This window comes from Heloderma suspectum, chromosome 4 (genome assembly GCF_057233095.1).
Source record: "Heloderma suspectum isolate Gila_16-S chromosome 4, 16-S_ref, whole genome shotgun sequence".
In the NCBI taxonomy this organism is placed as follows: Eukaryota; Metazoa; Chordata; class Lepidosauria; order Squamata; family Helodermatidae; genus Heloderma; species Heloderma suspectum.
Window position 1 is genome coordinate 256,570,338 of NC_139461.1, and position 25,711 is coordinate 256,596,048.

Sequence of the window (25,711 nt, forward strand, 5' to 3'; positions counted from 1 at the left end):
ATTCTACATGCCAGTACTATAGCACCACAAAGGCATATGGGATACAGCAAGGGAGCAGAAGGAGGAGGAGGGACTCAAACAACCCAAGAATTGAAACAACAACCTGTGCTTTGCATGATTGTCTGGCAGACAAATCATGGGCAAACTTTGGGTAAGGCAACAACTCATACTCCAGGTTGTCGTTATATGCGAACCAGGTCAGCAAGCCAAAACTACAAAGACTTCCTGTTGCCAAAAGCAGCTTATGGCTGTGTGTTCTACCATTTTCCCTGGCTAGACAGACTTTAAGAACTAGCAAGCTACAGTAATAGTCTAGAGTACAGTGCCTCTTGAAATTGATAAAGCAATCCCTCTAACTCATATTTCTTTTTGGAAACATGCAAGTGCTTGTCTCACAGATTTGTTCACTAAGCACTTTCTCTACCTCATAAGAAAAGTTTTGGAAAAATCTGCTCAAATGACAGATTGGAAGAACCACAATGCACAAGCCAGCCATTCTTATTAGAATCTCTGCTGAACGGTAGTAGAAAACAGTATGTCATGTTTTCATCTGAGTATACACAAAGATTATTAGTTTCTGTGGCAGATCACAGCTTTAACAGATGAAATAAACAGAAAGGCCAGAAAATGCTGGTAAGGATTTGAACTGTACAGGTTAGAACATATCCTTGTCAAAAGTGATGCAAGCAAGGAGTGCCTGACTGGAAGGATTTGCTGTTGTTACTGGAATCTCCCAGTTCTGTACTTTTGAGTTCCAAGTAAATGGAACTTAACTGGAAGGAGGAAAATCAGTATGTGTAGGTCTCAGTTCAGTATCTATTAAACGGAAAAATTAGTAACTTACCAAACACAAGGCCATTATGGGAATGAATGAGACAGAACCCTTTGCACAATGCTATTAATAATAGGTTATGTGGAGGAGCTAGCTTTTGCATTTATGTCACTGGAGATTTCAGGGAGGCCAGCATGAGCGTTGTTTCTCTGCCAGATTTTGCTACTATGAGACACCTTCCTTGGTGCTCAGTGAGGCACCTGCTCTTCCCAATTTTTATTTTTTAAAAGTCCTTTTTAAAACATTTTATTACTGGCAGCTACGATGAACCTATAGTGGAACCTATAGCTGTGAAGTGGGAACCTATAGCTACTGCCATTTTAATTTCCCATGAATGCTTCTAGGCAGGCTACTTGTTCTTTGTGACTAGCCCACGGGAGCCATTTTACAGTTATGGCCACAACAGTTTCTCAAACTTCCAGATGTACCCCCTGGTAGATGTACTACCATCATTCCTGCTATTTGCTCCTCGCTTACAAAGTAGGCCTTTTTAAAAAATCTGAGCATGCACACTCATTAGGATAAAAAATACTGGCTACGGTTTTCCATCATAGTCCCCTAATTCTGCTGAGCTGGAAAGCTGATTTTGTTCAGGCCCATTTCAAGCATTGCAGCCCAGGGCTGGCCATCCCATGAGGAGGGATGAAGCCCCCACTTCAGGCGTTGTCATAGCAGTGAATTACGCCACTCCTCCTCACCTCCTCTCCCACTGTGGCATTTGCAGCAGTGAGAGGCCAGGGCCAGCATGATTCTCCAGAGCAGGCACCTGCTTGGAGATGCTGCTGGGTGCTCCAGAGAGCCCCACCCATCCCACTCTCCTTCTGTGGCAAATGTCGCAGTGAGAGAGTGGCCGGCGGTGCTCTCTGGAGCAGCTGCCTGCCCTCAGCTTCATTCTGAGGGGATCCTCGGGGGAAAACAGAGGGCAGGTGGCTGCTTTCAGCCACCCGCTCTCTGGCTCATGCTGAGAATCCTCTCAGCAAGAGCCAGACAGCGGGCTGGCAAGCTTTCACAATAGCAAGGCCAGCTGTTTCTTCCAGTCAAGCAGCTCTCCAGAGAGCCGATGTGGCAGTGGTAGTAAAGATAAGGGGAAGGGGGCACATGACGAGGCAAGGAGAAGTGGGGCAATCCTATAAAGGGAAAGGGGTTGGGGGCATGATGCAGTAAAGGGAAGGGGGGCACAAGGCAGCAGTGTGTATCCTCTCCCACCTCAGGCAATGGGAAAGCTTGTGCCAGGGCTGTGGCACTCCAACCAAACAACCAACCAAACAACCAACATGTTTCCATATGGTTGCACCCCAGGCAGCAGCCGTAACATTGGAGAGCAGTTCTCCACATCAGCACCAACAGCAACCAGCATTATGCTGTGCTAGAGTGAAGAATGTTAGGGTTCAAGGCCCCTGCTTTCCCTGCCAATGGTTTATTCTCAAACCACACTTGGACTGGGCAGCCCTTCAAATAGAGCAGGATGGGGAACATATGGCCCTCCAGATGTTGTTGGACTGCAGTTCCCATCATCTCTCACCATTGGCTATGCTGGCTAGGGCTGATGGGAGTTGCAGTCCAACAATATCTGGAGAGCCACAGAGTCCCCATCCATGAAACAAAGGATGCCTTGAAACAGAGAATTGTTCTCTAACAGCCTTTCAAATACAGGACTGTCCCTTGTAAAGTAGGACACATGGCCACCCTACAACTAAAGCATTCTCCTGCCTTAAAAAGCTTCTCTCTATCTATCTTGCTGAGTTCTACCTGTATGTTTTTATGACCTATAATCTCATTATTGTTGTGTTTCCTCAGAAGTAAACAAGTTCCACTGAATTCCATGAGACTTGCTTCCAAATAAGTGGCCTTGTTCAGATGTCACGCTAAGCCATGATGGTTAGTCATTTTTTGCTAACCAAAGTAGCTTAGTGTTTCATGGGGGGGGGGGCAGAGAAAACTACATTCCTCGTGGTTAATAAGCCACCCCAGCTAACCACCCCCCTGCAACAGGGCCAAGCGCCCCTGGGGTAGCTTATCAAGACATCTGGCAGGCTCCCCAGTAGTTAAAACAGAGCCTCCAGAGGACTTCCAGGCCGCAACCATAGAGTCTGCTGGCTAGAGCATCCACTACTACTGGTGGTGCTCCAGCCGCAGACTTTCTCTATGATCGTGCAGCCATTTCGGCTGAAGGAGCAGCCACTGGAATCCCATTCGTGCTGCAGAGGATGATGGGATGTGTGCTACCCATGCTGGGACAATTGCCAGATAACTACAGAGGGGGGTGGTTAGTGGAACCATGAGGCACCTCATGGTTCCATGATCATCTGGCGGGCCCGTGCACCATAATTACTCTAACCACCCTCTCCCCAAGTGTATCTGAACAGGGCCAGTATGTTTAGGACCGCAGCTGAGGTGACACTCTTTCACTCAGCTTGCCCAGCATATACTATATACATATACGTAGTTGTCTTATCCTGCCATATCTCAGATGATAAAAGCATCTTCTCACTCTTTGTGATTATCATGCGGTAACAGTCCCTCATTGCCAGGGAAGATAATCATGAGAGTCAATGTCCTTGACCTAAGACAAACAATGTCTTACTATCCACAGCCTTTCATATGATAAACGCTGAGAAAGTTAGGTTGGCGAGTTCATGTATAAGCCTCCAAGATTATCTGGCCTCAACATGAAAAAGTTTAAATCGTGCGAAGCACTTCACACAAAGATGAAAACAGAATATTTCAATCAGCCTGCCACTGTTATTTTTTCCCCCAAGAAATGTCAGGAGCTTCAAAATGTCACCATCATATTTTAATGCTTCCACCAGTATTTTAAGGACAGTCACAGGCAATATGCCTATCACATAGTCACCACTACACCATGGAAGGTAAGGTACAGGAAGCAGAAGTTAATTACTGAATTTGGGTCAGCTCAGTAACTTGCCCCTAGAGTTGTCATTTCTTTCTGGTAGAACTCCTATGCCTTTAATCCTAGCCCTAAGAGTAAGTGTAGTGGTTAGCATGCTGGACAAGGATTTGGGAGATCAAGGTTCAAACGCCCATGCAGTGATGAAGTGCACTGAGTGATATTGGGCCAATCACTATCTCTCAGCCTAACCTACATCACAGGATTGTTGTGTGGATAAATGCGGGGGGGGGGGGGATGTATCCTGCCATGAGCTCCTTGAAGGAAGGGCAAGGTAAAATGTTAATACATTATTTCCAATCCTCTGCATCTGATCTTGAGCACCTTGGAGGAAAGGTGGGATATAAATGTAAAAAAATAAGTAACATATATGAACCTACCTATGAATTAAAATTTGCATCAAGGGCTCTTCTCTGCATGCCACTGCCATCAAAGATTAGTCAGGTGGTGAATGAGAGAAAGGGCCTTTTTAGTGGTGGCACCTGAACTGTTGGAGTGCTTGGAATGCTCTCCCCAGGGTTGCTTGCCTCACACCTAGTCTGGCACCCAGGCATTCAATTGATGTGTAGCTGCTGCTTTATTATATTTTCTGCTGCTTTGCCATCTCTGTTTTAACTGGATGTATGAATGGTTTTATTCTTCTTATTAAGCTGCTTTGAAAACTTAGGTTAAAAGCCAAATAACAGTGTATTTTCCCCCTGATAAAATAAAATGCACAACAAGCAGAAATTTAGGAGAGGAACACTTCCCCATGACTACATTTGTGTGCTAGAAAAGACTTCTCCTGTTGAATTCCTGCCTGTCCCAAACCTGTTAAAGATACAGGGGCCCTTTCGGGGGTGGGGGACAAGAGGCAAGAACCTTAGCCACCTATTCTTATCAGCCCAAGAAGACAACACAGATATGTGTATCAGCCTAGACTTCAACAAGGTTTTGAGATCAAGCACCTCCAAATCGCTAATTAAGGTGAATGTTCCTTTTTGTATAAATCCCAGTAGTGGATATGTAAGCTGCACTTTGCCTCCTCCTGGGCTACAGGCTGCCACTGTGGGGGTACAAAGTATAAAGGTTAGAAGGAATCACAGCCAAAGTAGAGGCAGCAGACAAGAGGCTCCAGATTGGAGGGCTTCCATCAGCTAGGAACTTACCAGGATTGCAAAAGGCTTTGGGACACAAAACACACTTTGGGATGCTTCCCTGATTGGCACTAGACTCAGACAGTACACACTGGCCAGCAGAGCAGAGTGTGAGGAAACCAAGCAAGCAAGCAAGCACAGCCCCTCCTCCCACACCCTGTGCAGAGGTTGCAAAAAAAATGGACTTTAAAAACTTTCCACCATTTGGCACAAAAAATGGGAACGTGATACATAGCCTCATGAAAAGTATGCCAGGAAGCTTGTGGTTTAAAAATTAAGCTGCTCATCTGATAAAGGGGAGAGGTTAATGTATACTAAGTAGAGATGGGGTCACAATGTCCCAGAATCCCCAAATTGAGCCAGTCTAATTTGGATATTATGCAAATGACTTGCTAATTATGTAAACCAAGCAGTTCCATTTGGGTATCTTTCACCAACTGCTTTGTGTTGGTTCCTGGCAGACATCACAAAGGTTGAGTGGGGAGCAGTGGAAAGATACCTGATTATTTGCTTGCATCGTGAAAGAATGAATGGTCTGCCTCCTAGAAATGTGTGGCCTGTGTTTGGGTTGAGAGAGGTGTAGCTGGGTACTGCTTAGGGTAGCCAGATGCAAAAGAGGACAGGACCTTTAACAGTCGTGTAGAAGAGGGGATTTCAACAGGTATAGCCTGTCGTGCAAGCTAAACCTGCTGAAATTCCTCTTTTACTCAACTATTAAAGATATGGAAGCTCTATCATCTTTTGCATCCGGCTACCCTAGTACTACTGGCCGTTCTTCTGCTGCTACCAACAATGCACAGCTCTCTGCCCCTAGAAATTCCAAGAGAGAGAGGGGAGGGTTCTCTGCTCTCTGAAATCTCAGCCCCTTGGTAATTGCATACTAGAAGCAAGAGCCCTGCTTGAGCTTGTAAGTTTAGCCTCGATTTGAAGAAAATGCAATGTTCCCAAATCAGCTAAGATTTATGCTGCAATCCTCTGCACAGTTACTTGAGAGAAAGAAAGTGGAAATTCTTTTCAAGTAAATGTGCATAGGATCAGGCTGAAATGCTACAGTCCTATGCAGTCACCTGCAACCTGCTTGGGAGCAGGCCACATTGATTTCAATGCTGTTTTAAAATGGTTGTTAACTGATCATCTTCATTTAGATTTTGAAATGAACCAAGTGCTTTTCTAAATCCATTCAGGATGGCACAGCTCCAGACTCCATAACATTTCATGCATCTGCTGAAGGGGACTCTTGTCCATGAAACCCTATACCATTATAAAACTGTTCATCTTTAAGATGCCATGAGACTCTTTGTTGTCTTTTAACAAAACAACACCTTAGCAAGATTCTTTTGTATGGATCACAATGTGAACAATCTGCACATGTCAGTGAAGACCAGAGTACATGATATATTTCTTCTGCGTGCATGTGAAACACTGGAAATGCTGCAGTTATATCAGGAAGGCGCATGAAGTCTCAAAACACCTGAAGATATATTTTTTTCTCCTTTCTTGAAGGTGTTTGATCCTGAAAAACAGAGAAATTCTGGGGCATGCCTAGCCAGAGTGGTTTGATCCACGTCAAAGTTGTTTCCTGGTTTGGAATCAATAATATCTCCCCTTTCAACACACACACACACACACACACACACACACACACAGCTTTTCCCAAAATGTTAAAAACATGAGATCTAATAATAGATCTCTATTGTCTCCTCTAGTTTAGCCCCAAGAAAAGTAGGGAAGCTAAGAGACAGAGGCAGCCCAGATGATAGGAGACTGAAGGAAGGAGAACAACAAAATGCAGGATAGAACCGAAAAAGAGGAACTGAAAGGAAGGCTAAGCAGCTTGTGGAAAAAAGACAGAGAAAACAAAGACTAGGGATGTACGAAAGTCACCTTTCCGCGGATTCTGTTCATGGGGCAGGGAGGCGTTCCGTCCCTCCCCCCGGAATCCTCAACGGCTGGCTGTGCTCCGCGGCAGCTCCGCGGAGCAGCCGGCCAGGCCAGGGCCGTCCGCAGCCGAATTTCCGGCCGCGGTGGCTGCTGGGTAAAAAAAAAAAAAGGGGGCATACGCAAATGGCGGTGGCTACGGCAGCCGCCATTTGTGTTCCTTATTTTTCGCCGTCTTTGTCTACGTAAATATTTACATAGACTATTACGGCGAAAATAAAGGGGAACACAAATAGCATAGTGGGCTCTATTTGCGTCCCTTTTTGATTCGCCGTTTTAGCCTACGTAAATATTTACGTAGGCTAAAACGGAGAATCAAAAAGGGATGCAAATAGCGCCCACTACACCATTTGCGTTCCCCTTTATTTTCGCTGTAATAGTCTACGTAAATATTTACGTAGACTAAGACGGCGAAAAATAAGGAACGCAAATGGCGGCGGCCGTAGCCACCGCCATTTGCGTACGCGTTTGTTTTTTTTTACTGGGATGTGATAGGCTAGGTAAGTCTTTATGTAGCCTATCACGTCTCTGTAAAAAAAAAACCAAACACCAGACTGCAAATGGCGGCAGCCAGTCGGAAGACCAGCCGCCAAAGCCGCCGCCAGCGGAGCCACCGCCACCCGGAACATCCACCCCAGGTAAGTCTCATCCCCGGGGGGATCCGCGGGGGGGTGGCAGGCCGTTCCGCCACAGGTTTCTCAGATCCGTGGCGGAATTCTCTGACATCCCTACAAGGAACTGAGGCAAGAAAGGACTAATCTGAGGGAAGCAGGGATGAAGAAACATCACAGGACTTAAAGCCAAGAAGGGCTTGGGAGGGAGGGATGCAGAAATGCTGGGGAGAAATGGAGAAGCTAAAGGCAGTAGTTGCTAGGACTGTATCTAGACATCCAGCAGGGGCATTGTCCCAGTTGCAGCTTCTAATGCATGGGTGGAAAACTTTGGCCCTCCAGATGTTTTGGCCTACAACTCCCATCAGCACTAGCTAGCATAGCTAATTGTGAAGGATGATGGGAGTTGTATTCCAAAGCATCTGACGGGCCACAAGTTGTCCTTCCCTATTTTAATGGCACTGCAGAATTAGACATTGGCAATCGTAACAGAGTATTTAAGGCTGAAGAGCAATGTGTTTGTGTTTAGAGGGCAGGTGAATTTCACATGTTGCTTTGAATGAGTCGGGCTATTCGTTTATTACAGGCTTCTAGTATTATGACAACTATGTACTTTAATGCATAGAGATTATCTTTGTATAGGAAAATGGTAATGTGTGAGCAAGCAACCCAAACTGGAACAGTGTTAGAGTCACATCTGGTTTGACAAAATCGTTTAGCTACCATTCCCTACAGTCCCAAATGAGTACACTGGAAAGAAAGCTCTATTCCTATCTCAAATTTACACATCCCGAGAGGTAAAAGATCTTACAATGTCTATACAGAAAGCCATTAGCCAGTAACATCCACACAGTTACCATGATGAGTCAGGCTTAGCAATAAACATGAGTGTAATGCTGAAGCACTGGAATTGTAAGACCGGTTAGTCACCCTTGAATACCCTTTAACCTACTTATTGTTGATTAGGGCAACTGAAGAGGTGTAAAATATTTAGCAACTTTTTTGATACATGTTTAGGGATAAACAAGAGCTCTAATTTGTGCTAGTCTGTGACCTGGTTTCCACAATCAGCAGCACCCACTATGGCTTAAATAAGCAACAGTGGTTTGTGGCAGATGCCAGCTGCCATTGTGAATATTCAAGCCACGGCAGGCAGTCGCTACAGTTTATTGTGACATGCGAACCCAGGCACAGTGGCTTGTTGCCATGGGTAACAATGAACCCAGAATCTGTAGGGGGGGTGTATCTGCACACACACACACACACAAACATGGAGTACAAATACGTGATCTTCTGTGTATGTTATGAAAAGCCACAATTAGTTATCTCTCAATGTACCTCCCTCATTTCCCAAATTCCTCTCTCAAGTCCAATTTAAACATCACACCAGACTAGGGATGTTGGAGAATTCCGCCACAGACTCCAGTGAGGCTGGATTCTTTTGGCTGTTCCGCCACGGCCCCCTAGAGTCTGTGGCAGAATGGAGCAATCCCCCCTGCCATCCCGCGGAATCCCCCCGGGACGGAGCCTACCTGGCGGCTCCGGTGGTGGCGGTGGCTCCGGAGGCGGCGGAGGCAGCTCCGGGTCGTCTTCCGGCTGCTGCCGGGCTGCGGCTGCAAATGGCAGCCACTACGCCGGCCGCCATTTGCATCCCTGGCAAGTCGTGATAGGCTATTTAAGTATCTACGTAGCCTATCACGGCAAAAGGCAGGGACACAAATGGCAGCCGCTACACCATTTGTGCCCCTGCCTTTTACCGTGATAGACTACGTAGATACTTACGTAGCCTATCATGGCTTGGCAGGGATGCAAATGGCGTAGCGGCCACCATTTGCGTCCCTGCGGAGGCCGTGACCTATCACTTGTGGAGGCCGTGACCTATTTACGTAGCCTATCACAGAAAAAGGCGGGGACGCAAATGGCATAGCGGCCGCCATTTGTGTTCCTGTCTTTTGCCACGATAGGCTACGTAAATATATACATAGCCTATCACAGCCTCCACAAGGATGCAAATGGCAGCCGCTACAGTGGCTGCCATTTGCAGGCAGCACAGCCCAGCAGCGGACAGAAGTCCAGCTGTGGGCAGCCCCGGCTGGCGGCTCCGAGGAGTTGCGCAGAGCGGAGCCGGCCAGGGAGGATTCCGGGGGGAGGGACAGAGTGCCTCCCCCCCACCACAGATGCCCTGGATTGGAAAGGTAAGTACTTTTCGTATATCCCTACACCAGACACTTTTAACAATGCTGATAAAACTCCAAAAGGAAGGCCCAAAAATACCAGCATATTTTGGCTTACAGTTCTTAGTGCCAGTAACTAAGCCTTACGAGAAGCATTTCAACCTTTTAGAATGAGGAAAACTGCACAACAGCCAGGAAACTGGCAAACAATCAATAGTCAAGGAAAGGGGGTAATGCCACGGGAAGGGAGTATAGCTGTCTGGGGAACTCCAGGGAGCTGGATTGGGACCCCAGAAGGGCTGTATTTGGCCCAGAGCCTGGGGCCCTGCACCCCTGTCTTATACCCATGGGTACTTACAGAGGCTCTGATTGTCATTAAATGTTATACGAGTAGTGTGGGAGATTGTATGAGCCCACATCCCATTTCATGGCGGTCTTGCCCTGTGTAGCCAGGCCAAGGGTGAACCAGCCCTCCATGGGCCTGCATGTGCACAGTTCTGCATGCACGTGCAGACAGACCCATGGGAAATGAATGGCAGCTGGTTGCTCTAAAATTTTGAGAGACAAAGGTCAAGAAGGAATAAATTATAACTGTACATTATAACTCCAGCTCTCCCTGCTTCAGTATGGTGAAGTTAAATATGGGGCAGTGAGTTAGCCTAAACAGATGAAAATAATACAATTTAAATCCTTAACACTCTTTTAACTTCTGTACAGTCCACACAGAAAGGCCCAGTAGTGTTACCAATTTTTCCCCTAACAGGGCTATTATGCCTTAACAGCCACCTGGCATGGAAGAATCCAACAGGTTAAGTTTTTCCCTGCCAGGAAATTCTGGGGTTAAAACACCTTCCCTAGCTAAATTTCTTCCCTGCCATGCATATATTAAAGTGAAGGTGTCCTGCCAGAAATAGCTGTGAACTTTAGGAGTGAAGCTGAAATAGGTATAAAAGAATGTATTTCTTATGTAAAAGGAGCAATACCCTAAATCTTGCACTGTTCCTCTGAGAGAACATTACAGGAATAGTGCCTGTTTCTCCCCTTCCTAGGATACAAGGGCCAGGATACCTCCTCATAATTTCTATGAACGTTGGGGCTGGTCTTACTGTACAACAGGGTGAAGCAACCTATTTCAGGTATCCCCATTAGGGGCTATAGGCCAGAATTTGGTGTCTAATAGTGCAGCAAGTTTTTTTTTCTTTTTAATGATCGCCCTAATGAGGGGACAGGGAAGATTTCATTTGGGCTTCACTTCAGACAGGAAAATGTCTTAGGCCCACAATGCTGAACATGATCCCCTGGGCAGGAAGGACAACATTATGTAGTTCCTGTTCTTAAAAAATGTGTAAGAAAGGGATACCCCCCTGCACAGCCCTTTACAAAAGTACCTAATGCTATTTACATATTTACATGGGAACACAGCCAAAATCAAAAGGCTCCTGAGGTAAACACTGAATGGTTATGCTGTGTGGTATTCAATGGGCACAAACACACACACGAAGGTATAAATACAGTTAACATGCAATCCAATTTTTTGTTCTAATAAGGGTACACATTGAAACAGAAAAGGCACATAGAATATTATTGCTTGTTGGAACAAGTTAACTGTTGGTCCATGGAGGATGTGTTGTGTGGAGCCCCATGGTTTGATTCCATAAAGGGAAATATCCAAGTTAGTTTATGTCTTGCATTAAAAAAGTGTTGGACGTAATTAGAATTCTGATATTAGGTATGCCACATTCAGGCAAGGTGGAGAAACTCATGCCCTTAACTCTCTGTGGAGAGTTAAGGGCATTTTTTACTCCATTTTATATATGTACCCCAAGGCCCATGGAATACACTGTCATCAAGGTGAATCACCCACTGTGTCTCTTTGAGTTTAAAGAGACAGTGATTTTAGTTATGAGACACCATTTTTTATCTGTTCAGTGGCGAAGTATACTTGTGTAATACATACTTCCCCATATGGAGTGCAGTAGGTTTCGGGCTGGACAAGTCCACAGGTAGAGGAGGCTTTCAAATGATGGATTCTTCCAACAAGAAGGTCTCGCGCAGGTGGGTAACAAGCCCCATGTGAGCAAGTCCTCTGTGCAGCCAGGAGATGTGGAGAAACTAGAATGAAACAAGAACTGGACTTTAATAATGCCTTTCATTAAAACAAAAGGAGGATACAAACAAAACCACAATTTTTTGTGGTACTGTAAAGCCCAATAGCTTCCCAGAAGCAACCAGAGACAACACAAGTAGTGAAGTATCATTGCTAAACAACCAACCTAGGAATTAGGAAGTCTAGGAATTAGGAAGTGTATCTCTGCAATAAACTGACTAGGTGGCCTTAGGAAAGTCACTCAGGCTGCAATCCTATACACACTTAATCTGTAATATGTAGATAATCATACTGATCCTTACAAGATTGTTATAAGGATTAATGAAAGAATGTGAAGCACTTTGAATATTCAAAAGCACTATAGAAATGCTAAGTAGTATCCACATGTCCAGTTGTGTACTGGAGCCATGGCTCGCAAGGATGCAGGACTGGCACATTTTTATTAGCAGGGATGCTGTCATCTGCCACTCCTTTTAGAATTTCCTTTTCCCTCTGAGTTTAGCTGCAATCTTCACAATAGCTGGAGAAGGGTGGGAATGAATTTTCTCAGCAACAATATATAGTTGTGAGCTGTCACAACTGTTGTAATGTAAACTATTTGGGGGTGGCCTGGTCTTGAATGGGCAATTAAGACCCAGTAGATTTATAAAAGACCTGCTCCTGGTAGAGATGAAAACTGCTGGAACTGATTTGTTGACATAGATCCACACAGCTGCCAGAATTTTTGGCCTCTCCTTAGGGGCGTGGTTATGGGGGCTGTCCTGATAAAGTCTGGCACTTCAAAATTTACCACTACACCACTCTATGTATCCAAATGCTTAACTAGATTTTCCCCCCTATTAATTGATACTAGTAACGTGGTGACCATTACCCCATTTGACACACGGGAACCACTCCTGTCAAACACATTACTTCATCAATTCAATATCCATGCTTTTAAGAAAATGGTGCAAAAGATGCAGGTATCTTGAAAGCAGTTGCCATCAGTGAAACGATCCCTGATATAATGTTCATTTCTTGTGACAGAGTGCTCATGGCACACTTGCTACTGACCTATTCTATAAGATCATGGTGATCATGTAGCCTTCTTCAAGTGTTATTCTTCAAATGATTAACAGTGCTTGAGTGGGAGAGCAGTGCCACGCCCGCTGCTTCCCCCTCCCTCACATCTCTACCACCATCCCGCCATCTATGTGTTGAGGAGGAGATTCAGACTGTAGTGGGGAGGTCTGGTGAATCTTGTGATCTGGAATCCTGATTGCGCAGGGGGCCAGATCATGTGGGGAGAGAGAGCCTATATGCATTCAAGCAGGCTTCCCTATTGCTGGCCTTACCCCCCACCTCACCCCCATGCATGGATGGTGGGGGTAGGACTGCTCCCCTTCGCACGTTATTAATTGCATGAGAGAATAACATCTAATAGGGCTTTTATGTGAAACACTGCAGGCTATGCAAGGGGGGTGGTCAGCCCAGTAGCATCTTTTGACTACTTCTGGCAAGTTGTTGTTGCCCAGGTCTTTCACTTTTTGTGAATAGTCTGGATAAAATGTAGATGATTTTTAGCCAGTTTCATATAGAGATTATATGCAAGCATCTTTGGACCACAGAATTTACCTCTGATTTTACCACTAATAATAGTTAAGTCTCAATGACTTGACTTTTCTTCTTTTAAGATCCATGTTTAGGAAACACTTACCCAGAAAAAAAAGAAATATCCACATGATGATGATGAGATCCCACAAAGCTAAAGATTCGCCTGAGATAAATATAAAATATAAATTAAGTGGCATGGAAATGGACAACCTATCAACCCTTTAAATCCTTCTTTAGCATCAGCTGTGCACCACTGTTTTGCAATTATGTAATTTCACTATAGCTGGTTCTGCACTGCAGAGAAATGCAGGTTCAATGTGGCAAAAAGCAGATGGGAGAGGCAAAATGGATGTTGTCACGCCACACAGACCTCCTCTAGCTATCCTGGCTTTCCATTCCCTTCAATGAAGAAGGCAGTTCTGCGCACAAAAAGAGATGCACCATGGGCAGAGATGTTACATTAACTGAAATAAATGGGAAAACCCACTCATGGAAAAACTGTGACTACTGCATTAGAATATAGAGATGTTCTGCACTGGCATCTACTCCTTTTCAAATCAGAAATAATATATTGTAAGAAAACCCATTACCAACACTGCAGAGTTTATGTATTTATGTATTTATTACTTTTTTTATACCGCCCAATAGCTGTATCAGTTGCACTTTGGTACACAACCAATGTATGATTCACAAGTACATCTATGGGCATCCTATGCGAAACCAGGCCACAGATATGCACAGCATAATTTTCACTGGCAGTCCTGTGTATGTACAAGAAAACTTATTCTAAATTATGGGTATTACAGGTGTGCTCTTTAGCTTTCAGGACTAGTACCGTGACCGTCTCAATTGGGCCATTTGCTTATAAGACTCTCTCCAAAGCATTAATCAACTGCAGGGAACACAAAGTACTACATTTCTATTCAGGCTTTGGAGAACCTGATTATTTAGAGATAACTTTGGGTATCTATGGAGCTCTCTCTTATAAATCAAGGTACAAACACAGAGCATACAGATAACTCTTAAAACATAAATCTATAAAGCAAGCAAGCTGCTTTCTAAAACTTTACCTGCAGCATGTGCTGTTGTCCCCACCTTTCAGTGCTTTTTGTTTTGTTTTTGTCTGCTTCCTTCTGGATAACAAAATTCCTCTTCCTTTCCTGAAGAGTTGCAAGCCTTTTAGGACAAGTGAATCAAACTGACTGAATTATTTTGTTTTGTTACCAAACCAAACCCCCACTATCAGGAGTCAATAGCCAGCTCAAAGCACACCAGTAATCTCTCAAGTAAGATTCGGAAATACTTTGCCATAGCTTCTGTGCCAAAAGGGACAATTTACAGCTGCCGATATCTCACTGTATAGAACATACCTGCTCTGTACTAGACTTTTCCTCTTCTCGCTTGCAGGGGTCAACCTGAATCCCTTCCCTGGTCTCCTGAGCCGTTGTCTTCCACTCTCCGTTTTTAAACAAGCCTCACCTGGGGAAGTAAGTTCCTGTGGGTGTAGTAATAATGATAAAAGGAGTGATTCAATGATCTCTTCAGACAGACACACCCATATACTGTATAACTCATTATACCTCCTAGACAGTGAGCACATGTTGGTTCACTGCAGAATGAACCAGAGATCTTTTCACCAACTAAGAAATAGGCACAAATTCAAGAATATACAACACAGTTATTTTTAAAACATCTGATAGAGAGCTGTTTCGTTTTGCTTCGGTGCACCAACAGGGAAATCCATAAATCAAAATAATATCTTTTCATACTAGTATTGGTATTCTAAAGTCACACAAGGATCTTCCCTCAGCCAAAAAGGACACAACAAAATAGAATAAAAGGAATTATGTCCATCAAACAGGGTTACTCCGAGGTTACGTGTGACCTGAAAGAAGAGATGGGTCACATTTCACATATTTAGGAGCTATATTTCATGTAAAATATAGCCATTGCTAGCAATCCATTTCATACAAACTGTTCATGCAAGGAAAAAATAATGCATATGGTAAAATTTAAAAAGCAACTCACTCAATAATCAATACACTGAATTCCATTTCTAATTCATTCATATTACTCAGGAAAATGACACACAAACCTTTGGAATGATGTTCAATCTCATATAGTTGTGCAAGGGGGCAGAGAGAGAGCTACTGCGTCCAAGGTGTATTTATTTTTCCTGTGGATAATAGTTCTGATGGAGAGGTTTGCATTTCAAGATATATACATGCAGCGTGGAGGTTTAAGAAACACGTATGTCGGTATTGGAGAGAATGAGCACACACTTTCGAGGAAACAAAAAGAACAAGGAAAGGATGAAAGCACTGTTGAAAAAGTGGGGCACTGAAGATGATAGGACTATCAAAGTTTTTGAGATGTCCCTATCAGCGATGGCAAAGAACCATCCAGTAGATGCCCATGAGACCAGTATGACCACAAAGCATGAAGGATAATTATGCTTGCTGAGGTGCGTGCACGTGCGCGCACACACACAGAATTCGCTATTTTATAAGAAGTACATTTAGTGCTCTGATTGCTGGGAAATATCACTTTCCTCACAAAGCAGGACTTATTGGGGCATTATCAGGGTGGATAACAGAGATTAGCAATGACTGCACTTTTTCTTCACTTCACCCTCTGGAAAGCCCCATATTTCATTTTTCTGCTTTCACATAGGGCTGACTTTTTATTGGTGCTATTTCTCTGGCCTTAAACAGCAGCCCAACGCACAGAAAACGTAACAGATGAAGTTTTCCCCACCATTTCATCTCATGCCAGGAAGAACTGTATCTGCTAATTTAATTTTCTGTGTGCTGGGATGCTGCACAGGAGCAGAACGAGCACACCGAATGTACAACCTCCACGTGTGTGCAGAATCATGTCCAGTGGAACATGGATAGGAATGGAACCTCCACATTTTTTTCCCACCACATATTCATGCTAAAGGTCTTCTCAGTAACAATGACAACGGAATGTTTGCAATAGCGCCGATCATGGCTCAGTAACAGATCGCATGCCTTGTGTCCAGGAGGTCCCAGGGTGCTTCCAGATACAGCTTTTATGGTGCCATCATGCTGCTCCAGTCACAGAATTTTATGGGAGTCTAGACGACATCTTTCAGTTATACTTCCCATGGTTCACCACCACCACTTTCCCTGACATTTTCCTTTCAGCAGAAAATCCATTAAGGAAGGAAAGACAGAATTGCTGCATAATGCCTTCTCGTAGGTAGCACTAGGAGACCTCCATCTGGAAGCATAGGAAATGCATGGGGAAATGCATATATTACATGCATTATCTGTTAATATTTGAAAATGCAGCAATCTTAGCTATTAGCTATGTTTTATAAATTAGCTATGTTGTATACAATTATTTTTAGAAATGTTTTATAGTATTTTATAATGTTTATTCTAAAAATACTGTGACTTGTGTGCAAAATTTTTTGTCCTGAACTCTTTTTTCTCTTAGGAGAAACGTGCCCCAAAATACTTATGAATTTTCATGCAAACATTCTTTTTACATTTTCAGGGTGAATTGAAATGAAGACTGGAGAAATTCAGTCAAAGTTCAAGACAGGCCAAACTTTAGACTGGAAAAATGAGAAACTAAGAGAAACTGAAATTGACAGATTTGTCCCATTCCCTAACTCTCACATCTTGCTGTGAATTATCTTATCTATGGCACTGTGAACTTAGCTGAGCCCTAAACCGTATATTTTACTGCACAGGAAGTACTATTCTCACCTACAGTTCCTTTCCAACTTTTTACAACTGCAAGGCCAGCTATGATACTGACTCAAGCATTTTTCTTAAGATCCCACTTGGCATAACTCTGTTTTCTATTTTAGTTCTTAAAATGAAAGCAAGATCTGTAGCTCAGGGGGTTAAAAAAGGAGGGGAAATCATGATCTGTCTCCTAAGGCTAAAAGATTTGAAGGGTTGATTGGGAGTTTTCTTCTGTTCCTGGGTGTGTCAAGAATGTTCAGTAAGCGGGTAGAGAGTCTGGGTGTGCCTGCTTTTGTACTGCTTGCTCAGACTCCAATTACTAATGCTGCGGTGCCAACTTTTTCACTGTGGAATCTTGACTCAACAAGCCACCTTGTAGTCAACAGCTCTCAGCATGTCAGGGAAGATTAGCAGAGTGAGAGAAAGAGAGACAAAATGGTGTGTTCTTCAAACTTCATTTCGTTTATTTCATTTCTATACTGCCCAATAGCTAAAACTCTCTGGGCGGTTCATAAAATTTCAAAACAAGAACATAATATAAAAAAAACCTAACATACAAAATGTAGAAACAATTTAAAACAGCTAAAAAAGCAGTTACAATAAGATACCATGGCCTGATAAACAACAGACCTTAAAATCCCATCATATGCTGTTAAATGCTTGGGAGTAGAGGACAGCCTTAACCTGATGCTTAAAAGATGTTGGCTCCAAGCAGACATCAGTGGGGAGATCATTCCAGAATCAGGGGGCCACCACCAAGAAGGCCCTTTCGCTACCATCCCCTGATCCTCCCTTGTATATCAATACCAGCTATATATGAGTAAAAAGCATTACATTAAAAATAGTTCTTTGGGACTCCATTCAAATACCAGTTGCAAAAAGTCTGAGCAAAACAAGCCAATAATTTTCCCCTGCTCCCGCAATACCTTTGTTTATACATGAAACTGAAACAAGGGGGGAGGGGATTACATAGTAGCAGACTGAAATATCAGGAGCATGATCTATGACAGACAGCTATCTAAACGTAACATCTCATTCCTATACATAAAATAGATTGGAAACGGGCTGTTGCCACACTGTCAGTTTACATAGGCCAAGTTGCTGTAATTTAACAGAACGCTCAAGTATATTTTAGATGCTAAGAGGAATGGATCCAAGAACGCTGGGACTCAATGCAGCTGCTAGAAGCAAAGTGTAACAGGTCTATTTGAGTAAGAAAGAAAAACACACACGCGCGCAGGGCCTGGAGACAGACAGCAATAAGTGTTCCTTGGGATTAGGAAGACAGTGAATTTGGGGGTTTAGGACAGGAGGAGCTATTTGTGGAAGTGTGTGTGGAATATACCCTTTGTTAACTATTTTACTGCTTTGGTGAGGGCTACGTATATCGCTTCAACTTATCATGCTACAAAAAAGTATGTGGACACAAATTCTACAGACTGAATATTGTGATCATTATCTGTGAATACAGCTAATCGTCTCCTCCTTATCTCCATCTGAACATTCCTTGTCCATTCTTCCTGAACAGATGGTGAGGTTTTCATGTATTCCACTGCAATAATACAATTGCATAAATGTAATATGCAAGCCACAATAATTAATCTTCAGGATGAGAATACATTTTAACACATAAGGTGGTTGTTGTTGTTGTTGTTGTTCAGTCGTTAAGTCGTGTCCGACTCTTTGTGACCCTACCAAACATGCCAGGCCTTCCTGTCCTCCGCTCTCTCCCGGAGTGTGCTCAAATGCATATTCGTTGCGTTGGTGATGCTATCTAGCCATCTCATCCTCTGCCATCCCCGTCTCCTTTTGCCTTCAATCTTTCCCAGCATCAGGGTCTTTTCCAGGGAGTTTTCTCTTCGCGTTAGGTGGCCAGAATATTTGAGCTTCAGCTTCAGTATCTGTCCTTCCAATGAGCAGTCAGGAATGACTGATTTGACCTCCTTGCAGTCCAGGGGACTCGTAAAAGTCTTCTCCAGCACCACAGTTAGAAGGCATCAATTCTTCGGCGCTCAGCCTTCCTTATAGTCCAGCTCTCACAGCCATACGTTGCTAGGGATGTATGAAAGTCACTAACCGTTTCGCGGATCTGCTTCGCGGTGGGGGGGAGGCGCTCCATCCCTCCCCCCAGAATCCTGCCCGGCCAGCTCCGCTCCATGGGGATTCTTGGAGCTGCCAGCCGGGTCCGCCAGCAGCCGGACATCCGGCCGCTGGGCAGCAGGGATGCAAATGGAGTCGCCTCTTGTGCTGTTGGAAAAGAGTATTTGCTATGATCAGCGAGTTCTCTTGGCAAAACTCTATTAGCCTTTGTCCTGCTTCATTTTGTACACCAAGGCCATGCTTGCCTGTTATCCCAGTGATTTCTTGACTTCCTACTTTAGCATTCTAATCCCCTAGATGAAGAGGACATCTTTTCTTGGTGTTAGTTCTAGAAGGTGTTGTAGGTCTTCATAGAACCGATCAACCTCAGCTTCTTCGGCCTCAGTGGTTGGGGCATAGACTTGAATTACTGTTTCATTTTTGAGATTGTACCCCAGTACTGCTTTTCCCACCCTTTTGTTGACTATGAGTGCTACTCCATTTCTTCTAAGGGATTCTTGCCCACAGTAGTAGATATGATGGTCACCTGAATTAAAATCGCCCATGCTTGTCCATTTAGTTTGCTGATTCCCAAGATGTCGATGTTCAATCTTGCCATCTCATGTTTGACCACCTCCAGCTTACCTTGATTCATTGATCTGACATTCCAGGTTCCTAAACAATATTGTGCTTTACAGCATCGGACTTCCTTTCCACCACCAGACACATCCACAGCTGAGTGTCCTTTCAGCTTTGGCCTAGCCGCTTCACTTTTTCTGGCGCTACTTGAAAATTCCCTCTGCTCTTCCCCAGTAGTATATTCGACACCTTCTGACCTGAGGGGCTCATCTTCCAGCGTCATATCTTTTAGCCTTGTGATATGTTCCATGGGGTTTTCTTGGCAAGAATACTGGAGTGCATTGCCATTTCCTTCTCCAGTGGACCACATTTTGTCAGAAATCTCCGCCATGACCTGTCCGTCTTTGGTGGCACTGCACGGCATAGCTTATGACTTCACTGAGTTACACAAGCCCCTTTGCCACAACAAGGCAGTGATCCATGAATGGGAACACATAAGGTACAAACATGCTTATTTAGCAGCAGGCATGATTGTTACCCGTGTATTCACAAGAGCCTACATTTTTCCTTAAAAAAAAGAAAAGACAATGGGGGAGCTAAGAAGAACAAACCATGCCCATTCCCCACTATAACGAATGCATGTGAACAAAGGCCTAGATAGAAAGCAAGTGGCTGACCACGCTTTCAAGATTGTGTGTGAATCAGGTCTTTAAAACTGGTGCTTCCTGTTTTAAGCATTAGCGGTCAAACACAAAAGTGATTCAGAAGCAGATAAGAGAATATGAAATGCCTACATGCCATAAATGATCAACCGGTTGTAGTTCAGTGGCATTAAGTAGTAGACAGACTCATCTGCCAGTCAAAGGTTTTCAAGCTTTTACTTCCTGCTCTCCCACAACTTCCCCTCATAAGGAAAGCCTGAAGTAAATAATCTTGCCTTTCTCTAGGGATGTACGAAAGTCATTTACCTTTCCACGGATTATGTTGATGGTGGGGGGGAGGCGTTCCGTCCCTCCCCCCGGAATCCTCGATGGGGGGGAGGTGATCCGTTCCTCCCCCCCAGAATCCTCCACGGCCAGCTGTGCTCCGCGGCAGCTCCGCGGAGCAGCCGGCCAGGCCCAGGCCAGAGCCGTCCGCAGCCGGATTTCCGGCCGCGGAGGGCTCTGGGTAAAAAAAACAAAAAGCCGCGTACGGTAGGCTAAAACGGTGAATCAAAAAAGGACGCAAATAGCGCCCGCTACGCTATTTGCATTCCCCTTTATTTTTGCCGTCATAGTCTACGTAAATATTTACGTAGACTAAGACGACCAAAAATAAGGAACGCAAATGGCGGCGGACGTAGCCACCACCATTTGCGTACGCGGTTTTTTTGTTTTTTGTTTTACCCAGCCATGATAGGCTATGTAAATCTTTATGTAGCCTATCACATCTTGTTTAAAAAAAAAAAAAAAGACAAGACTGCAAATGGCGGTGGCGGCAGCCAGTTGGAAGACCAGCCGCCCCCGCCGGAGCCGCCGCCGGAGCCACCGCAGCCCAGAACATCTGCCCCAGGTAAGTCTCGTCCCGGGTGGGATCCGCGGGGGGGTGGGGGGGCAGGCTGTTCTGCCACGGAGTTCAGGGGGCCGAATGCACTGGCATTTGGCCTCACCGAGATCCATGGCGGAATTCTCTGACATCCCTACCTTTCTCAGGTCCTAATGGGAATGAAGCAAATCTAGGAATCTACTGGACTAGTCAGAGGAGGGTGAGACTATTAGGAATAACAAGCCTAACAAATGCAGAGTGTAATGTTCAAGTGTAATGTCCCTGCATACAGCCATTAACTCTACTCAGAAGTAAGCCCACTGAATTTAATGGGATTTGCTCCCAGGTAAGTGTGTTAGGTTTGCAGCCTAAATTTATTCATTCATTCATTCATTGCATTTATACCCCGCCTTTTTTACTCTTGCAAGGAACCCAAGGCGGCTTACATTATCCTCCTCCTCTCCATTTTATCCTCACAACAACAACCCTGTGAGGTGGATTGGGCTGAGAGTGTGTGACTGGCCCAAAGTCACCCAGTGAGCTTCCATGGCCGAGTGGGGACTAGAACCCAGATCTCCCAGTTCCTAGTCCAACACTCTTGCCACTACACCACACTGGCTCTCCAATTAAATTAATAATAATAATAAATTAATCATGCTTTAGTCCCATTTATATTGATATTGAGCAAGTCCCATTGAATTCTCTGTTTTTATAGTGGGTGTTTACCTTCTTTAATACAATTCCTTCTTGGTGGGGTCTGAACTTTAAAACAGTGTGCTCTGCTTTTTTTCTTTTGGATTTTATTCTGTCTTTCCTGTGGTCTTAGGTGACAAGAGACCTGATCTTCAGTTGTCTTTTTGTTAACCTTACAGAGGGCTGAGTGGTATTTTTGTTATTTATGGAGGCTAATTAGTAGGGGTGTACGAAACCCCGCTTACCTGGCTCCTCCGGGTTCCGCAGGTGGGGGGAGGAGATCTGTTCCTCCCCCTGGAATCCTTGACGGGGGGGAGGCGATCCATTCAACCATGGGGGAGGCAATCCGGGGCCTCCAGCCGCTGCCAGGCAGCTACGGACTCAAATGGCGTCCTGCGTAGGGGACGCCATTTGCGTCTCTACACAAGACCATGATAGGCTACGTAAATATTTACATACCATCACGGCTAAAGCAAGGACGCAAATGGCGTCCCCTATGCCATTTGCATCCCTGCTTTAGCCATGATAGGCTACGTAAATATATACGTAGCCTATCACGGGCCGGTATAGGGACGCAAATGGCAGCCGCAGCAGCCCAGCAGTGGCAGGAGCCGCCGCCAGAGCCGCAGCCAGGTAGGCTCCATTTCACAGGGCTTTCGCGGGGTGGTGGGGTGGGGGGCTCTGTTCCGCCACGGATTCCGGGGGGCCGAATTCACTGGAATTCGCCCCCCCTGGGATCCGTGGCGGAATTCTCTAACATCCCTACTAATTAGAACAATGCTTGGATCCCCTGATACAAAGAAACTTGTTTTGTAACTCATATGTAAGGGTGCTTCCAGACAGCAGGTTCTTACTGTTACCTTTGAGAAGGTGTTGTGCAGCTATTCCATCTTTCCCTCCTTAACAGATTATCTGTGGTAAGAGGAAAAGACAAAAGAAGTGGTGAGAAAACATAGGACAGTTACAAGTTGAAGGCAATGTTGTCTGGAACTATTGTAAAGTTCTGTGAATGAGCTGTGGCAGTGACGCCATAAAAGCTTACTCTGGACGTACCATTATCCACCAGTAATTGGATTTTATCCAGTACTGCCTCCCTTCCTGGAGAACTTGAGGCATTTTCCTTCTCAACTCTTGACTCTTTCAGACGTTGTACCCTTTCCACAGTTTGTACCTTCTCCAGCAACTGTATATTTAGGGGCACAGTGAGGTGCCCCTCATGCCTGCTGAATCGTCAGTTTGGTGGCACCGAGATACACAGAAACACCAAATGTCTGTATGCTAGAAGGTTCCTGACTTGTGTGGGAAGGGAACACATACTTGAGACTCCAGGGAGAAGATCACCCTTATGAGGCAGGAACTGAATGATCCCAACTCCTTTCTTCCATGACAAGCAACTCATGATGACAGAGAACCTCTAATCTTGCCCTACCCCTTTTTTCTTGAGTGATACTGTAGCTGCCTCTTTGCTTGAGGAAGTCATGGGGACCAACCGGTCACATTGGCACACTTGTCAGAGTACAATACAGTGAGCCTCTTTTTCTATTGGCAGCACAGGAGGAATTAGCCCCAACACTCAGGAGAAACCGATGTACCCCTTTCCATTTTGGCCCTAGGACATTCTGTTTAGCCAAACTTAAAATTATCCAAATATGTTGGTGGTTATCCAGTTCATTTAGTGAGAGGAAATTTTTAGACTGTGTTTTCATTTGGGAAATTTGAAGACGAATATATATATATATATATATATATATATATATATATGTTATATTGCCTTTATTAAATGCTGTTACCCACACTGAATGTATACTAATAAATGAAGTAAATTCATGGAGTTTCTAAAACCACTTAAGAAAAATTTTTGGTCCTGTACAACCTGAGGTGATTTGAGGTACATTCTTTTAGGGGTGGACGAAAGTCACTTACCTGTCGTCGAAGCTTGTTCGCGGTGGGGGGGAGGTGCTTCGCTGCTCCCCCCGCGAAGTTCAGGCCAGGGGGGGAGGCTTCCCGCCTCGCCCGGCCGAAATTCAGGCCGGGGGGAGGCTTCCTGCCTCGCCCGGCCGAAATTCAGGCCGGGGAGGAGGCTTCCCGCCTCGCCCGGCCGTGAACTCCAAAGTTTAAAAACAAAACAAAACACGCCCCCGTGATAGGCTACGTGACGATTAACGTAGCCTGTCACGGCTAGATCTGCAAAGTCAGCCGTGATAGGCTACGTTAATCGTCACGTAGCCTATCACGGGTGACTTAAAAAAAAAAAAAAGCGCGTACACTAATGGCAGCCCCCATAGGAAGCTGCCATTCGCGTTCCTTATTTGGTCGCTGTAGTCTACGTAAATCTTTACGTAGACTACGGCGACCAAATAAGGAATGGGAATGGCGGCTCCCTATGGAGGCCGCCATTATCCGTACGCGCTTTTTTTTTTTAAGTCACCCGTGATAGGCTACGTGACGATTTACGTAGCCTATCACGGCTGACTTTGCAGATCTAGCCGTGATAGGCTACGTTAATCATCACATAGCCTATCACGGGGGCGTTTTTGTTTTTTTTTCTTTTATTGGAATGGCGGCGGCGGCAGCCGGTCAAAAGACCGGCTGCCACTCCCGCCCCGCACGAACACCCGCCGAACCGCCGGCCGGACCCACCGCCGGGAGGGACATTCGGCAAAGGTAAGTCCTGTCCCGGGGGGGGGCGGGGGGGTGCGGAGAATTTCTCCCTGAAACTTGTTCGGGGGGCCGAACACGTTGGCGCTCGGCCCCCCGAAGTTTCGGGGAGAAATTCTCCGCCATCCCTACATTCTTTGCTTAGCATATCCTGCTTTTTCAATTTTCTCTTCAAAAACATCTCAAAATTAGGGAGTAACCCTTCAAGCTATGAGCATGTGACAGGAGAAGCCCTTTCCATGTGCCCAACAAGCAGGTCTCTGTAAGCGACGGTATCTTTTAAATTTAAAGGCTCTCTCCTGCTGATCTAAGTAACAGAGCAGGTTCATAGAGAGATGGGTGGTGCCTCAGATAGCTAGGGCCTAGGCTCTTTAGAGATTTAAAGGTTAAAACCAGCACTTTGAATAAACAACTGGCAACCAGTGCAGTTCTTTCAGTGCTGGAGTGATGCAATCATGATACCGTGCACCAGGTAACAGCCTAGCTAACCGGTGCATTTTGCACCAACTGAAGATTCCAGATGCTCTTCAAGGGAAGCCCTACATAGTGCAATAGTCTGAATGTGATGTAACCAAGGCATGGATAACTGTAGCCAGATCAAATTTACTTAGGAATCGCTGCAACTGGCGGACTAGACATAGTTGTGCAAATGCATGCATGCATAAATAAATAAATAAATTTAGAGAGCCAATGTGGTGTAGCGGCAAGAATGTTGGACTAGCAGCTGAGAGATCCAGGTTCTAGTCCCCACTCGGCCATGGAAGCTCACTGGGTGACTTTGGGCCAGTCACACACTCTCAGCCCAACCTACCTCACACGGTTGTTGTTATGAGGATAAAATGGAGAGGAGGATAATGTAAGCTGCTTTGGGTTTCTTGCAAGAGGAAAAAAGGCGGGGTATAAATGCAATAAATAAATAAAATCCACTTACTTCAGAGTAAGTCTCCTTGAACTATGTGTAAGTACACATGCCTAAGATTGCACTGTTAGTCTTGATCCTATTCCTTACCTTTCCTTTTGCCTGAAGGAAAGTCCCATTATCCATAGCAGCAAGAAATAAAAATAATTTTAGGGAAAATACCTGAATTGTGAACTGAAGGTTTATTTATTTCTTTAAGGTTTATTAAGTTCTGTTTTGCCGGGATATCTATTTATTG

At 44.8% G+C, this 25,711-nt stretch overlaps 1 protein-coding gene across 1 annotated transcript in view; it reads right to left on the reverse strand.

Annotated features, from left to right (window-relative positions):
• LAMB3 (laminin subunit beta 3) overlaps positions 1 to 14,737 on the reverse strand; it is an 88,098-nt gene extending 73,361 nt beyond the window's left edge. The window contains exons 1-3 of the mRNA XM_084853405.1: positions 14,670 to 14,737; positions 13,403 to 13,462; positions 11,557 to 11,711 (exon numbers count right to left, since the gene is read on the reverse strand). Coding sequence (XP_084709531.1) covers positions 11,557 to 11,711; positions 13,403 to 13,427 — 180 coding nt within the window. The 5' untranslated portion in view covers positions 13,428 to 13,462; positions 14,670 to 14,737. The remainder of the gene's footprint in view (positions 1 to 11,556; positions 11,712 to 13,402; positions 13,463 to 14,669) is intronic.
• Between the last annotated feature and the right edge of the window lie 10,974 nt (positions 14,738 to 25,711).